Here is a 17,671-nt window from a genome sequence, read left to right as displayed (position 1 = left end):
AAATCCTAGTTCATTTTTCTATTTCCTTATATTGCTCAGAGTAAGAGATTTTTTTTAATGTCGAAGAAGTTGGGAAATGGTGTTCCTTTCTCATTTTTAATAAAGCACCATCAACAGGCTTTTGATTCATCAGTTCTGTTCTGCAGTTCTGTTCTGCAATAAACAGATTAATTATAACTGATGATTTAGTGATAAATACCGTAAGAAGTTATGGAGAATAATCTGAAAAAAATCTTTTGGTGTTCCAGATCAAGTGTATGCAGCCTTATTTATTATTAAACACTGTGGAAGTATAGTATGTGCCACGGTAAGGTTTTAAATCTACTTTGTGCTAATTTAATCTACAGATTGTCCCAGTTTCTACAACATACACTTTTGCGGCATCCAGGAGAAGAGGATAAAAAAGAAAATATGTAGATTTTCACTTTGCTTTTACTTAATATGTAGATAACACTGCAGGTAATATTTGTCTTACGACAATCTGATGTTGGGTGAAGTAGTTGCAAGATCACATGTCCATGGTTATTAAGTGGTTTTCATTTAAGAAGTGTGCACTGCTTTAGAAGGTAGAGGCGAGAGAGGCCCTGAGAGGGTCCACGGGTCGGGATTCTTCATTAAATTGCAAGAATACAGCTAAAATCTTCAGGATTTTAAGTTTTTATACACTCTGACAAAGCGGTTTCCCCTCCCCTCTTGAGGGAAATCTTTCACCAGACTGCAGGAACAAGATTACATTCCTTCAGGGTTTAATTCCATTCCTACAGCCCAAGAAAGGATTCTCAACTCAGTGGATGGAGGGGAGAGGAAATTTTTTGGTGGGTTGAAAGCTCAGCCGAGATCCCTCCTGGAGGGCAGCCCTTTCAAAGAGCTGTCCTGTCAGGAAGGAATTTCAAGTCCATATGGAGTTGAGATATTCTATCCCCAGAGCATAGGCTGCCTTTTGCTGCCTCCCCTCCACTCCCAGACAAGAGGGATTCCTTTAACAGGCAGCAGCAGCAGCAGCTTGCAACCTTCCCTGCCAGCTTTCTTGACTTTCTGGGGAAGCTAGCAGAGAAGGTTGCAAATGGTGGTAGCAATAGCACTTATATACCACTTCACAGTGCTCTACAACTCTCTTTGAACGGTTTAGAGAGTCAGCATATTGCTCCCACCAGTCTGGCTCCTCATTTTACCAACCTAGAAGGCTGAGTCAACCTTGAGCTGGTGTGAATCGAACTGTTGGCAGTTGGCAAAATTAGCCTGCAATACTGCATTCTAACCACTGGCCACCATGGCTCTTTTTTGATCACATGTGATCACATGATTGAAGGGCATTTGGCAAATGGTTGTAAATACAAATAGGTTGCTAAATTCCAGATTGTTGATCATGTGATCAGAGGGGATTGGTGAGTGACATGACACTTTATAACATCTGGAAATTCTTTACAGGTCACAGAACACTCTTTCCAAAGATATTATAGCTTCATATGTTTGTTAAACAATCAGTAGTAATTTGAATTTGTATGTATCTAATATCTCTGGGAAATAAGACTGTGTACATGAAGCTGAACTTCTATCTTATCAAGACAAGAATTTGTAATATTCCGAATTTGCATTATGTACAAAACTTGAGTCATACAGGATTAATAGGTCTTCTATGTGAATACCCCAAAAATGTTTTCTATGCGTGTTGGATATATCAGCCTATGCTTAGAAAAGGTTGGATGTCAACTTCTCATTGCTGAAAATTTAATCTGACACAGTGCAAATTTGTTCTATAGTTTTCCTGTTTTGATGTAATACGTTATTATAAGATGATTTTAGGAAGTGTGTAGTGCTGAACATGTGTACTCAAAACCTGAAATACATTAGTTTATGAAGAACTTTGGATTTTTTGAGCATGGGACTGTAGACTAAACCATACGACGGGGATGGCGAACCTATGGCACACGTGCCACAGGTGGCACACAGAGCCATTTGTCAGGGCATGTGTGTGCTGGCCAGCTGAGTTCAACCTTTTTTAAAGCCATTTTTCACCTTCCCCAGGCTCCAGAGGCTTTATAGGAGCCTGGGGAGGGCGAAAAGAGCACCCCCCCCCCGGAAGCTTCATGAGCTTCCCTGAAGACTCTGGAGTGCAAAAAACTGGCCCTAAGGGCAAACTAGAAGTTCAGGAACAGACCTCGGCGGAGGGTTGTTTTGACTGCTCCGAAGGCTTCAGGGAAGCCTCCTGAAGGTCCTTGAAGCTTTCGGAGCGCTTAAAACAACCCTCTAAGCAAACCGGAAGTGACTTCCGCTTTGCTCGGAGGGTCATTTTGACTGCTCCAGAAGCTTCAGGGAAGCCTCCTGAAGGTCCCTGAAGCCTCCAGAGGGCAGGGGAAGCTATTTTCGCCCTCCCCAGGTTCCCATAAAGCCTCTGGAGCCTGGAGAAGGCGAATAAAGCATGCAAAAAATGGGGGGAGCACCTGTAGTGCACACGTGCACTGGGGGGGTGTCACACATTGCATTATGGGTGCAGCACACCCATACACGACCCTCCTGCGCTCCCCCCACTTATGGCACGCGAGCCAGAAAAGGTTCGCCATCGCTGCCATACGATAAACAGTTGCGGGAACTGATATATCTAGTCTAACAAACAGAAGGACCAGAGGTGACATGATAACAGTCTTTCAATATTGAGGGGCAGTTAGAAAAGAAAGGGTCAACTTATTCTCTAAAGCACATGAGGGCAGAACAAGAAGTAAAGAGTGGAAGATCATTAAAGAGAGCTCCAACCTAGATTTAAGAGAAATTTCCTAAAAGTGCAGACAATCAGTGAAATGGCTTGCCTTGAGAAATTCTGGGTGCTCCATCACTGAAGGTTTTCAAGAAGAAATTGAGCATCCATTTGTGAATGGTGTAGGCCCTGTTGCTTGAGAAAGGGCTTGGACTAGAACCATGATAGCGAACCTATGGCACATGTGCCACAGATGAAACATAAACCTAGATCTGCTGGCACATGAGCCAGCTCCAGCACACATGTGCGCACCAGCCAGCTGATTTTTGATTTGATTTTTATTGTATTTCTATGCCTTCCAGAGGGCCGGGGGAGGCCATTTTTGCCCTCCCTGGGCTTCAGGAAAGCCTCCAGAGCCTTGGGAGGGTGAAAAGGGCCTCTGGAAACGGAACACTTCCGAACCTCCAGTTTTTTGCCCTCCCCAGGCTCCGAGGTTTTCCTGAAGCCCGGGAAGGACAAAAACTCCCCCCCCCTGCACATGAGGAATCGCGCGCACATGCGCGTGGGGCACATTGCATTGTGGGTGTGGGCCATGCACGTGCTATCACACACACATGCACACACACACAGTTTTGGCATGCATTTACAAAACGGTTCACCATCACTGGACTAGAAGATCTCCAAGGTCCCTTCCAACTGTTATTGTATTATTTATTCATTTTAAAATACATTTTTATAGAATTATATTTTCCTACTGATTATATTTGTTAATTTTATATAGTGGTCTAGATTCTATTGGTTTCTGTCTCTCTCTTGTAATGAAATAATAATGTAATAAAAGTACACCAAAGCTCAGTTAGCAATAAGGGAGAAAAGAATTATTAATTCAGAACAGACAATTCATGTTATGCAAATGCCCAAAACCTGTCCAAGTGGAATAATTCCCAGAAGAGGTATCTAAAGAAAACCACAATGATGGCAAAATGAGGATGCACACATGTTGAAGTAGTCAAGCAAATGTCAGCCTTGCGTGCTTATGTACTAACATCTGACACAAGCACATAAATCACAGGAGTCCTCACAAATATGTGAGGAGTCACATATTTGCTCCCTCTCATGCCTTTCCTGGTTTTCAGTCCTCAAAAAGTTAGAAATTAAGACCAGTTGAAAAAGCAGCAGCGCCAATCACAGGACATACTGAAGGCATTTCCAAATCTCTGATTGGCTGCCATCCCTAAGTCATGTTTAGTGCTTGCTGTCTGAAAAATGGCAATTCATGCAATGGAACTTGGCTGATACTCTCCCAGCATGCATTTCACACAAAAATTGGCAAGACTAGGGGAAGTACATCAAGCTCCACCCAAAAGATTGTTCTTATTCTGGTTACACCATAATTGGCTCTGGGATGCTCACTGCAACCGTCATAAATGTGAATCAGTTGTGAAGCATCTGAATGTAAATCACATGAACATGGAGATGCTGCAACGGTCATAAGTTTGAAAAATGGTCATATGTCACTTTTTCAGTGCTGTTGTAACTTTGAACAGTCACTAAAGTGAACTGTTGTAAAGCAAGGACTATCTGTATTCCAATGTAGAACCTAATCTCTCAGTTCAGCTGGGTTAATGATTTACAAGTATTGTGGTTGTTACTGAGCAAGATATTAAAAAAGATATTAAAATTGCTAAAGAACTTCTTAATATTGCTAAAACATACAGGTACAAAATAGCTACTAGAAAATTGCTGAACACTTGGTCATCAAAACCAACAAGCTTTCAACTTCCTTTTAACAGGAAGTTAAGTACAGCATAAACTGACTCTGTAAACCGCTTAGGTTGTAAAAGCACTGTGAAACGGTATAGAAGTCTAAATGCTATTAAGGTTAAAACGAATGTGTTTAACCACATTATTGGGATTCTGGGAGTCTGCAAGCATCTGAGTGTGGAAAGCTGATGTAATGGCTAAGTCAGATGCAGGTGAGAGGGAGAAATTGATTTCTTTGCAAAGTTTTGAGAGAAGCCATCTAAGTGTTTGTGTCAGCCAAAGACCACGCAAGAAAAGCCCAGGATCTCAGCCCTTGGAAAAAGTTTCTAATCTTGGGATTAGAACCAAGGAGCTCTGACTCCTTTCGGTGTTTAAAAACCCGAATCTCCAGCGATTATCAAATACAGAAGGCGCTTTCTAGCAAACTTCAAAAAAAAAATCTCCTATTTCTTGGGCACCAATTCTTGCTTTTAAATCGTGAACAACCTTCTGGTTTCAATCCACCGGAGTCCCAAATCAACAGCTGCAGCGATGCTCGCAGACCACCGCAGACCACGAGTTCTTTTCTGTGCAAACTCCATTCTTAAATCCAGGCGCGGGGAGGCTCTGCGAGAGTACGACGGGTTGAAGAGGCGGGCGGGATGGCGCAGTTGGCCTGCCGACTGTCCCCGATCATGAGGTTCCTCTGCTCCGCGTTTGGCCTTTTAGCATTAAGTGAGGGCAGAGCAAGCGCGGGGGGTGCAATGGTATATTAACCATTAAGCAGACTAAGCACATGCTTAGAGCATCAGGCCCAAAGTGGGCACCACGAAGTTGAGAAAGGGGGAAAAGACAGATTTGTACAGTATGTATAGATGAGACCCATAGAAGTTTGAGAACACATCCAAGTCACAATGAGCCAAACATGAGACTTAAACGGAGGCTTGAATAACAATCAGTGTTTAATCTTTGATCAAAGCTTAAAGACATAATGGTCAGTTGTTCCCAACATACCCCAAGGATATGCAGGAAGAACTACCCTTCAGAGAAAGTGTATCTCCTTTTTATACAGTTAGAGGCATCATAAAACACCATGGCTTTACAATACTCCTCACTAGCCTTATCAGCATTATCTATTTCCTCTGTTCCCAGGATTGGCCATTTGACCCCCTGTTGTGAAGGGCACAGATCAAAGGTGAGATGCCTTCTTAAGCAGAAGGGGGACATATCAAAACTGTCAGTTTTACAGCTCCTTTCCAGGATAAGTTCTATGCCCATAGAGTGCAGATTGATGAGAGTTCAAATGGCAAGGATCTGACATTTGCCAGATACATTACAAATACAAGACATAATATAGGTGTGTTAGAGAAAACAAATGTTTCTACTGAAGCCTACAAGTTTGTATCCTTATTACCATTCCCCTTCATTATGTTCAAAGGGGGGGCGGCACCAAGATTTGTCAATGCTTAGGGCATCAATGAGCCTTAATCCAGTGGCGGGGTGGCAATTTTTGGGGTGGCCCCAGTCCGTGGGGATGCAGGCAGCAGCAGTAGGAGCAGCCTCAAGAATCCGTGGAGAGTCGAACCTTCTTTCTCTTAGCGGCGACATTTCACTTTAATTCTGCTTCTCTCCACGGAGAGACGTTTTCCCCCCTTCCTCTCTTTCGCTCTGTTCTCCAGCTGCAGCGGCTTTAAAGCGAGCAACCCGCTCACTGCCTCCTACAGGGATTTTCCCCCGCTCTCATTTCAAACCACACAAAAACACAAGCAAATACTCCCCGCTCCCGCCGCCGGCTCCAAAATGCGGGGTTCGGAAGGCGGTTGCTAGGCAAAAGAAGAAGGCATAAGAGGCGTCCTCTCAGAAACGTCGCCCTTCTTTTCCAAAATTCTGTTTTCTCAGAAACCGGGGAATGGAAGGTGTGTCTGGAAATCCGGCTCTCCTCCGCCATTAAGCGACGATGGCTCTCCCGCTTTCCCGCCGCCAATCTCCCCATGCCGTCCGCGACTTAAAGGGGTGCTTCTCTTCCCTCCCTTCTTCAGCCGAAAGGAGGGTGGGAGGAGGAAGGGGTGACCCTCCCCCCCGTTGCGCTCCCTCGCGCCGCGCTGCTTTCCAAAGTTTTCGTGATTTGAAAAAAGCGAGCGGGCAAACGCATTTAAACACGTGTGCCCACCTTGCTCCAAGTTCAAGCCCCGTCGCCGCCAGTAATTTAAAGGAGCTGCCGTCCTGCCACCCATCCCAATGCATACCGAATCCCAAAGTCAGCGCGAGAAATTTGCGCCCCTGCTGACCACCTTTTGGCTTCTCCCAATTCTGTCCGAAAGGTGGTTGCTCATCGCTCGTTTCACCAGGGTGTGTAAGCTGCAACTTTCTATCCCTCTGGCCTCAAAGGTTTTATACCGACAGCGTCCCTTTCTCTGCCACATCATTTCGGTTGGGTTTTTTTTTTAAACTCTAGACCCAAAAATCCCCATTCACCAGGACTTGATGCGGGTAGGGATTCTACTCAGCTCCGCACTCGGGTTACGGCATGATGACCGCTGCCATTTGTGGGGCCCCGGCGGGCCAAATCCTGCCCTTTCTGAACCCCGCAGTATCTTGAGTCACGGCCCCTCCAGTTCGGGCGGGGACCCCCCTGAAAACTGCTCGCCGGCTCCGTGCTGCTGCAGCCGACCACGTGAGGGCGTCCAGTGTGTTAGTTACAACAAATTAACCCCGGGCTAGCGCTCCCCCCGAGGTTCGTCAGCGCCCCCCGACCGGACAGAGACCCGCGGGCCCCGCTTTCCTATCCGAGCCCCGCGCTCCCCGAGAGCTGGGGCTCTTTCTAGGAGGCGCAGAGCCCTCCATATAGGGCGCCCCTATCCTCTGTCTTTCCCTAGTATAGGGTGCGCCTTTAAAATCGCCTCTGAAGAGCCTTTCCCGGGTCCAGAAAACTCTGGCACCCAGGCAGCTGGATCAGGTACCGTCGGGAGCAGCAGATGGCAACGGCGTCTCGTCCCTGCGGCCCCGGACGCCTGCAAGAGAGCTCGGCGAAGGGGCCACAAAAAGCACAATTCAGAGCTTGCCTTCTCGCTCCCTGTTGTTGTTCTCAACATGGTCCGCTCCTGACGCATATAAAGAGCGGTGCCGAAGCCCGCCCAGGCAGATTGCTTTTCTCAGGCGGTGTTGAGCATAGCCGTGCTCGGTCGCTCTGATTGTTTGTCGTCTCTGCTGATCCGGCGCCCCGCTACCGAGAGCAGCCCCGCAGGGGAAAAAAACCTCCGAGAATCAAGCCGAGTTTGTCCCCAACACTTCTGGGCTGAAAGCCAGCGCGTTTTTTTTCCAGCATGTCTGTTGAACTGGAAGAAGCTGACCTGCCGCTGACCGAAGCAGAAGAGGCGCCTCTGGCTCCGGAAAAGAAAGGGGCGGCCAGGAAAGCCAAAGGTGGCGTGTCGGCACTGTCTCCATCCAAGAAGAAGAAAAACAATAAGAAAAAGAACCAGCCTGGCAAGTACAGTCAGCTAGTGGTGGAATCCATCCGCAAACTGGGCGAGCGTAATGGCTCCTCGCTGGCCAAAATCTACAACGAAGCCAAGAAAGTGGCTTGGTTCGACCAGCAAAACGGGCGGACCTACCTCAAATACTCCATCAAGGCGCTGGTGCAAAACGACACTTTGCTCCAAGTGAAAGGCACCGGCGCCAACGGCTCCTTCAAGCTCAACAGGAAAAAGCTGGAGGGGGGAAGCGAAGGAGGCGCCGGAGGAGGCGGTGGCGGCGGCGGCTCCCACGCCAAATCCCACAAGAAGGTGGTCGTCGTCGCATCCACTTCGCGAAAGGTCGAGAAGAAGCCCATCGCCAAGAGCAAGAAGCTGGAGAAGAAATCGCACAAGAAAGGCGCGGGCGGCGGGACCCCCAAGAAAGAGAAGGTGAAAGCGAAGAAAGCCCCCAAGAAGAGCGTGGCTTCCCCCAGCGCCAAGAAGGTGAAAAAATCGGCCAAGCCCAAGGCTCTCAAGAGCAGGAAATGAGACTGGCCGGCCTCCGACTTGGAGGGAAGAAGATGCCGCCTCCGTTGTCTTTCGCCCCGAGACGACACTTGACTTTTAGCTCACAAGCACAGAGCCATGTTTCCAGCTTTGATATTTTCTTAATTTTTTTGTCTTTTTTGGCCCTATTCCTGCGCCATTTCTTCCCTCGGAAGGGCGAGCCTGTGTAAAATAGCACTTCGCTTTCAACCACAGGAGATCATTGGGACATTTTGGATCGTTGGAAAGGGGTTGTTACCTTCAACCTCGCCCCCTTTTTCTTTTTTATTGGAATATGGTTGCCATTGGAAGCTTGCTTTTTCTGCTTTTGTGTTCTGCAGAAGTAGCGTGATGTCTTTGTAAATACTTTCTTCTTCCTTTCCCCCCCCCCCCACACCCCCATATCTGGGCGAGGTTCTGTCCCTCTTCATCATCAGCCCCCAATTTTACTGAAGTGGGAGGTGAGGGTCACTCTTGGTGTATTCTAAAGTTTGAACTACCAGCAGTCTCGGTCGCCCCCTCTTTAAAGGCTGGGATGCCATGGCAACAGCCTGTTGGATGCACCGGCGTCCGCCCAGTTCCTGGGCCTGAAGTGCTGGCGGCGCTTGTATGCGGGATTCGGGGGCGGGGGGAGCGGTCGCATGGGACCAAGTGACCAGCAGAGTAGCTGATTTTTACCTCGGAGACTTGCGCAATCACTGCAGGTTTGAAATACGTATCTGGGGGCGGGTGGGGGAGGGGAAGGTGCAGTTCACCCTCGCCTACAAGATTTTGTATCGTCCTTTTCAGGTTTCGTCTTCAAATGCCTTTTTTTAAATACAAGATTGCCTCGTGTTTTTTGTTCTCAATAAATCGTTTTAAAACATTTTCTCACGTTCTGCTTTCTCGGTGTTTTTATATTCAGGATCCAAATGAGACAATCGGTTTTATTTTTTGGGGGGTGGGTGGGAAGGTGGGATACTGGGGGGGAGGCGTTGGAATCGTGAGATCCCAAAATCACTCCTGAGGAATTGGGGTGGGGGTGTCTGGAGGTGGATAGGATGGAGGGGCTCGGTGCAGATGTTTGGCACCTTCTCCCTATCAATGCAATTAAATGGGTGGGCGTGGCCGTTTGCGTCCCTTCTGCCTCGTCTAAGCTTTTAGCAAAGATGCGGCCCCCTTTCCGGTCTCCACCCCCACCCCGCTTTTCCCTTGCTAAATAATCTAACATTCTGGGGTAGCCTTGTTGGGCGCAGCTGAGCCGCCTGAAGCCGAAGTAAAGGTAAAGCAGCCCACTGGGTAACTCCGAGGATTACACGCCCACCCCGAAGGGCATTTTGCAAAGCCACGCCCCCATTGGCGAGTTTTCTATTCCTAGCCTTCGGAGACCCGAGTCATCTGGCGTTCTTTTGCGCATGTGCAAGCGACGATGCCGATTGGGCCCTGGAGAGGAGCGATCCCTGAGCCGGAAGTGGCGTCGGACGGAAGGCTTCGGATTCGTAGATTCTGGATGAGAGGGGAGGGGCGAGAGAGTGAAGGCTTCTGGCTGTGGAAATTTTGCCGTCCCGTTTTCACTCGCCGCGCTCTTTGGCCCCTCGTTGCTCGTTGAGTTCGCTTATTTTGGAAAGGCTTTAGACCAGTGTTTCTCAACCTTGGCAACTTGAAGATGTCCGGACTTCAACTCCCAGAATTCCACAGCCAGCGTTCGCTGGCTGGGGAATTCTGGGAGTTGAAGTCCGGACATCTTCAAGTTGCCAAGGTTGAGAAACACTGCTTTAGACTGAGGCAGGCAAACACTTTTTGCCATCCCATCCCCTTTTTAGGGTAAGCTTAATGTATGCTTAAAAGATCCAAAGACCAAAATGAACAGAAACGGAACAATGAAAACAATGCAACGAAACTGGGAAAGCCGGATTTATTGTGATAATGTAACTAAAAGGTTTTCGTACCCAAGAGAGATACAACTCGGAGAAACCCTCCTAGAGGACCGTTTTTAGACTCATTGCTTGTCATAACTACTCACCCCTCCAATCTATCTGATCACTTTTTAGTGGCGTTTGTTGTCCGGGTGGTAGGAAAGGAAATTATAAATACTTTGTAGCAAAGTATTTATTTACTTACTTTACCTCTCTCACATCTAAAGCCCGTTTCTAATTCAGTACAAACCACAACTAAAGTGCCTAGGATGAGGCATGCCTTTCACATCTAACGGATACTGGTAAAGGACATGTAATTCAGCGACTTGCAACACAGTGTTTCTTAAAGCATTTGATGAACCTGGAGGGGGATCTGGATATATAAAACTCAAAACTGTAATCTCAAAATTGATTAAAAAAAAACAGACTGCACCTTTATAATACCAAGACTATTAGAAAAGTGGGCTAGGCATTAGATCATTTTGGATGTGCTGGGCCAAGACCCAGGACATTACATATCACCTTTGGGCAAAGCAGCAGTTTTTTAGAAAAGGATGGCTTTTACTTCCTGCTTTCATTCTGTAAAACTGGGGAGAAATGCTCAGTGTGAAGCAAGAAAACACAAAGGATCAAGAAAACAATGACCTGCTACAAACAGCTACGCAGGTCTTTCTTCCCAATTATCCTTGCTACAATGCCCTGTATTGAAACGCCACACCTGCTTTAAGAAGTGAGTAGGTAACTAGTTTAGTCAAGGTGATTATCTTTGCGGGAAGGGTTGGTGTGGAATTATACTATTTCCCTTTCTCAATAAGCTGCTTATTTCATTTATGGCTACATTTGTATTATTCATTAAAACCTTTCCTGTCTTCAAAATTACATCATTACATAGCTAACACTTGGGGTTCAGGATTGGCACAAAGATTATTAAGTCCTGTTATTTTGGGGCTCGGGAGAAAGATAGAAAGCATCACAAAGGGGAAAGGGGACAAATGATACCATTGCATAATTCGCACAATACCCCTGGTACGTATTGGGGGGGGGGAGATGGCAGCAGACAAGAGTCAGAAAGAAGTTACCCAAGAAAGAGTTGCCTATTGCTCTTTAGGGTTTACACTTAGTAAGATGAAAGCACTCCTATTCCCACCACCCATTCTGTTTACAGTAGAACTTAAGTTTTACTTTCATTCAATTGGCAGAGAAAAGCATTCGCCGCCCTACTTAAGAACAATAGAGTACCTTGGATGGGCACACAAAATCACATATGATTAACCCCCCTTCTGTTCCCATCATCTCCACTCAGTCCTCCTCCATTATTTTACCAAAGGGAAGAACCAGTTTGGCGTCTGAAAAGTACTTATTCTAACAACAAAATAGTTTCAACCACTACAACTGGAGGGACACACCAGTAGTGGAGAAAAAAATCAACATTGACCCAGCAGTAGAGGTGGTTCATGTAAGCATGGAAGCTGCTACAATGTTATTCTGATAAGGATAAATTGTAAAAACAAGACTAAGCTTTTATATCTAAATCGTAGAAGGGCATTATTATAACTGATTATAAAGATCCTGAGAAATATTGTTGATTTACAATAAAAATTATTAATATAGCTTGTTTTGGGAATATGCCATTGATAATTATATCACACAGAGGAAGACAGATCATGGAAGTAGTTGTACACCTACAGAAACATAATAAGAGACTCAACATCACACCCAGTATAAGTAAATCAAGGACTCAAAAGTCAATCACGCAATCAAGGGCTTTTTTTAAAGCAAGAAAAAGCCAAAAGAGAGAGGTAAGAATAAATTTCTACCATATCCGATGCTCTTCAGCAGTTTTAAGTCTCATATTGCAGCAGTAGATAAAGCTAAGTGTAAATAGCATCTATGGAGAAGAAAACCACCCTACTTTATCTACTTGCAAACTAAAGCAGTTAAATAAAGTGATACAAAAAATTTACATGCCAACACATAATTAAGCTTCGATTTTTCAAATAACTGAATACAAATTTTCCAGCTAATATGTTGGTATAGTGGTCTGTTCCTGACTGCAAAAAAAAATGTTATGGCATCATAACGCAAACACTCATATATGTATCACATCACACAAATATGTAAGAGGCAGCATTTATGATTGCATCTTTTGTCATTCCCCTCCCCCCCACACACAAATGATAAAGAGCTGAGGAAATGAAGTTAAGGGGCTCACTCCAAACAAGACATTCCTTTCTCCCAACAATATTTCTAACCATTTCTCTTTCCACAAGAATTCCAAGCAGATAAATCAATGACATTGTTGAGAGACAATTTTGATGTGTACTCAAGACTGAATCAGTTTAATATTTGTTTTGCACTTTCCAGTTTCACAACTTTTGCATTTTCTAATACAAAGCAATAGTTGACATAACACAAAATACTGGTTTTGAAAGTAATTTTTAAAAGACAGAAAACACAAATAACGGAACCCTTGTTCTCAGCCATTCTTTGCATTTCAAGGATTCCTTCCCTTCTATAATGCAATCAGTGTTCATTCTCACAGAAAGGAAGAGCCTGCCTGGCCCTGTGCCAGAAAAAATGAGATAGCTATTTAAATCCAAGAGGTCTTTTTTCCCCCTGGGTCTGTAATGTAACAGGCAAGACAGACATGGATGGCTAAAGGTTGTTTTTTTAAGTATCACTAATGAGACTGTATAGTCACCAGCATCTGACTGCACAAACCATATTCCTTATTCTGTTATTAAAGCATCTCAGCCTCCACTGGTCTAGATATCCTTAGTTGAATCCAGAGCAAGACAATAGTTCATCCACAGATTTACATCCCACATGATGATTTGAACACATGCTACTTAATTGCACATACACAGCTGACCATATACATGATTACAGATTCTACTTGCTCAATATCCTAGACTGCTGCATGCACATGGCTCTATAAACTTTTCATCTAAGCAAGCAAGTTTTGGCTCTGTACCACAGCTACTAGGCATTACAGGACAGGCTAGGCCAACCTCCATGCTCATACGTTATCCAAACACCTATTTAGCAAACCACCAACACTAACTAGATATTTTACTTTTGTATAAATTATTATTTTTCCTAAAAACCCAACCTCCAAACATTAAGCTACTGAGGATTACAGTTAGATGGATGCCATACTTGCACTCTATTTTAAGCATTAGAAGCAAAATTCCAAACCCCCAAAAACCACTGTGTATAGAATAAAGTGCAAACTAGGATACAAATACTAGAGTTCAATCATTACAGGTGACATTACAAGAGAATTGATAATGGAAGGAGGAAACACAACAAAACTGCTTCCTGTTTCAAGAAAACAATAAACATATATCATTGAGGCTGAAAACCACAAAAGCAATCACACTGAAATACTTTCATTTTAGTTGCAGTGACATCAAATGGACAAAAATAGACCTAAATGCAAAGATTCTTGCTTAGGATGAGTTTCCAGATAAACTGGAAGCTGGAACTGTTAAGCACATTCAGATCTGAATATATCACATCAAATTTAGAGATAAACAGCATCTCCTTTCCCATTCTTTCCTCTCTTATTTGAAAGAGAAAAATCTTCCCTATGGGGTGGCACTCCTATTCCACTTTTGCCTCTGGAACATATTAGGTGTTACAAGAGCTGCTTGATGGGAAGTCTATAAAGAAAAGATGTGTACATATCCTAGGAATTCATAGAAAGTCTTTTGCCTCTCAGTCAAGATTATTTACTCATTAAGATTTTGTTGCAACACACAAACCAAAACTCAACAAAGAAACAGGAATGGAGTGCTGGTACAACTACACAATAGTTCATCATAAAGCAAACACAAGGGAAACATTAACATGTGAAGCTATTCCTTTCTCAGAAAAAAAAGTTATTTTCACATTTAGAAGTTCCGGACAGCTTCCTTTCCTCCAACATTTTCAATTCATAAATTCATGATCACATTTAATGGGGATGTGCAACAACATTAGAGAGATCGATCCATCACCATCACTGGGACCAGCAGAGTTTTAAGAGATTAGGTTGAGTGTTGGTGCAATGCAATGGCCAATCCTTCCTTCCTTCTGTATACTCTCAGAGGAGATATAAAATCAGCATTGTCACATAGTGAGGCCTACCATCTAAGCAGTTCCTTGCCTTCCCAATGTTGGCCTGTGCTGCTTTCATGACTTTCCCATCTTCATGACTCCCTTCCCCCCCCAGTTTTCCAAGGATCGAAGACCACTGTAGTGTCAAAAAAATACCTAATCCTTCTCCCCCCTCCCCCCACTCCTCTTCTCCAGAAGAATCAAAGCGATTTAAGGGAGCAAAATAAAGGGGTGGAAACCACTGGGATGTTAGGCTCAATCGTCCCAGAGAAAAGGGGCGGAGGGGGAAAAAATCTATTTGCAGAGCGCTAGATGGCAGCCAGGCCCAAAGCACGTGCCCTTTTCGGGGACACGAAAAAATGACGACCGCTCTTTCCCACGTTCAAGTCTCCGGGATTGAAAAGGAGCAGGGGAGAACTGAGCGCTGGACCTGGGCGAGGAAGCGCACGAGGATACTAGCGGTCGTAGCACCAGCAGCACCGAGACGTGGGGCGGGGAGAGAGGGAGGGAGGAAGGCAAAGAGGGCCAGGATGAGATTAGCAAGAAAAGGGCGAGCGGAGACAGCTCAGCGCCGGCTGCACCAGGACAGACGATGCGGTAAAGAAATCATCTGCCCGGTATTGAGCTGCACCAAGTGACGCGGAAGGAAGGAAGGGGAAAATGCCCGGTGGCCGCTGCACCAGATCCTGTGGGTGGGGCGCAAGGAAATGAAACGGGCGAGCGCTTTCCTTTAGCCAGGCAACCGGCTTCATTTCTTGGAGCTCTGGGTCTTCTTGGGTAGCAGCACGGCCTGGATGTTGGGCAGAACCCCACCCTGGGCGATCGTCACCCCGCCCAGCAGCTTGTTGAGCTCCTCGTCGTTGCGAATGGCCAGCTGCAGGTGCCGGGGGATGATCCTGGTCTTTTTGTTGTCCCGCGCAGCGTTGCCGGCCAGTTCCAGGATCTCCGCCGAGAGATACTCGAGCACGGCCGCTAAATAAACAGGCGCTCCGGCGCCCACACGCTCCGCGTAGTTGCCCTTCCGCAGCAGCCGATGCACTCGCCCGACGGGGAACTGGAGGCCGGCTCGAGAGGAGCGAGACTTGGCTTTGGCTCGGGCTTTACCTCCGGATTTACCTCGACCGGACATAACGAAGCGAGGCTGGGCGCTCGAGGAGAGCTAAGGCGCCAAGACCTCGGTTGCAAGGCAGGCAGGCAGGCAGGAACGGCCTCGTCTGGATAAACGGGAGAGAAATAACACCCGCGTTATTAAAGCGGCGGCGGGGAGGGGGCGACTAGGAGAGCGGCAGAAAGCTGACGCCGCGCATTCCACATTCCTCCCCCACCTCAACCCGATCCAATGACCCGATCCAGTAGCTCTCCTTGGGATTCCCACCCCCCTCCCCTTACCGTTGGTTACTAACCACGGGCGCCCCCGAATAGCCGCAGCTGCAATGACAACAAGCGCGAGAAGCTGAAGGATATAAATCCAAGCGCATCCTCTCGCTGGCTTCCCATTGGCGGCGGAGAGAGCGGAGCCGCGCTCCTATTGGCGGGCACTCCGATCTCTGATTTGCATAGTAGCTCGCGTCCTCCATATTCGGTCTCGGCTGAGAACTAGGGCAGCGGTAAAGCGAGAGACCTGCATGCCTGCAAAAGGATGAAGTATTAATAAAGGGGAATATTTTTCAGCTGAGGGTTGACACGAGGGGCCCTTGGGGCTCTCTGAGCTTGCTTGTTTTCTTGCAGACGTTTTATTCCTTAAACTAGGTAGCGTCATCAGTGCTAGTAAGGAGTGCTGTTTGCTGTCAGTTTATATTCTGCTGCCTTGCCCTGCCAAGTGTTGATGGAGGCGGTCTTAGAGATCCTTTGATGGGTTCTTTGCTGTTGGCTTCTTTGGCAGTTTCTTGATTGGGGGTATCGTTTACTTGATTACTTGTCTGATGTTAACCTTGGAGTTAATCTTTGCTGATTTGGGTCCTGATTGCTGGGAGAAAGGTGCTTAGGTCTTTTTGTTCCCTGCTTGAGTGTCTCTTTTGCATAGTCTATAGTCGTTGTAGGACTCACTGGAGAAGAGCCTAATGCTGGGAAAGACTGAGGGCAAAAGAAGAAGGGGGACGACAGAGAATGAGGTGGCTGGATGGAGTCACCGAAGCAGTTGGCGTGAGTTTAAATGGACTCCTCAAATGGCTTTGTCAGAGTGCCAGGCTTCTAGAAATTCCCTGGTGTCTTTGGACTTGACTTGATCTAGGATGGTCGCATTTTCCCAATTGAAACTATGGTTAAATCAGTCTATATGTTGGGAAATTAATGATGAAAATTCTGTAAGCACCAAGTTTGGCATCTGCAAGAAGACAAGCTCAGACAGCACCAAGGAACCTTCAGGATTAAAGTATATTAAGGTGCGGGAGTTGCAACCTTTGAGAGACCTCTGGTCTTTTGCACAGAGTGACAGAAGCAGCTGAAGAAAATTAGCACTTTCTTGGGCTTGCTGCTTCTAGGTGCATTGTCATCTGGAGAGGCCAATTTGAAGCATTAGAGTGAAGAAGAGGTGGCGGAGCAGGATATTTCCTTTAGTGCCGCACCAAATTCATTTTTTCCAGGATAACTTTGTTTCTCCCTCCCTAGTTTGTGATTAACTGGCACAATTCGAAGGATCAACATTGCCCAATCGCTCTGTAAAGGTCAATGTAAAGAAATACCAGGTTTGTCACCAAACCTGGCAGGCTAACAAGGAAGAGTGGAATGGGTTTATTCCAATTTGCATTTATTTGTGCAATATCTGAACAAACTGCATGTGGATGGTCCAGTTTTAGTTTGCCTTCTGGAAACTCAATTTTATAATAGCTATGGCTTCAATATTTGCGAAGGTTGCTTGGTCCAGAAGCAGGGAGATAAATAGACATTTATCTTTGAATGTGAATTTTCCAGAGTTTTATTATCATGTTGCTAAGGAGAAGGAATTGCATTTAAAGTGGCTATGAATATGGAGAAATGAAAAGCTATTAATTCTTTCCCATCAGATCTACAAACTCGGAGAAAGGCAAAAGAACAATGTACTGGGTTTTCTTCCCCAGAATTACCATCAGTCAGTTGCAAAAGGAAGCTCTACTTGGAACTGTTTATGTCCTGCACAATACAGGACAATACAGAGCCGTGGTGGCGCAGTGGGTAGAGTGCAGTACTGCAGGCCACTTCAGCTGACTGCTAGATCAGCAGTTCAGCGGTTCAAATCTCACCGGCTCAGGGTTGACTCGGCCTTC

General features: G+C 45.9%; 2 protein-coding genes across 3 annotated transcripts; one reads left to right on the top strand and one right to left on the bottom strand.

Annotated features, from left to right (window-relative positions):
• The first annotated feature begins 7,570 nt into the window (after positions 1-7,570).
• LOC116503735 (histone H1x) lies at positions 7,571-8,714 on the top strand. The gene has a single exon (XM_032210323.1). The coding sequence runs from the start codon at positions 7,759-7,761 to the stop codon at positions 8,434-8,436; it is 678 nt and encodes a 225-aa protein (XP_032066214.1). The 5' UTR covers positions 7,571-7,758; the 3' UTR covers positions 8,437-8,714.
• A 2,451-nt stretch (positions 8,715-11,165) lies between these two features.
• Positions 11,166-15,879, bottom strand: LOC116503736 (histone H2A type 2-B-like). 2 transcript variants are annotated; one of them, XM_032210324.1, is made up of 2 exons: positions 15,819-15,879; positions 11,166-15,643 (listed from the first exon to the last, which is right to left on the bottom strand). In XM_032210324.1, the coding sequence occupies exon 2, from the start codon at positions 15,556-15,558 to the stop codon at positions 15,178-15,180; it is 381 nt and encodes a 126-aa protein (XP_032066215.1). In that variant the 5' UTR covers positions 15,559-15,643; positions 15,819-15,879; the 3' UTR covers positions 11,166-15,177. The 2 variants fall into 2 exon arrangements, with proteins under 2 accessions (XP_032066215.1, XP_032066216.1); XM_032210325.1 differs by having other exon boundaries at positions 15,833-15,864.
• Between the last annotated feature and the right edge of the window lie 1,792 nt (positions 15,880-17,671).

This window comes from Thamnophis elegans, chromosome 2, assembly GCF_009769535.1.
Source record: "Thamnophis elegans isolate rThaEle1 chromosome 2, rThaEle1.pri, whole genome shotgun sequence".
Classification (NCBI taxonomy): domain Eukaryota; kingdom Metazoa; phylum Chordata; class Lepidosauria; order Squamata; family Colubridae; genus Thamnophis; species Thamnophis elegans.
The sequence above is the reverse complement of the archived record's forward strand: the minus strand, read 5'-3'. Positions and strand labels throughout refer to the sequence as shown.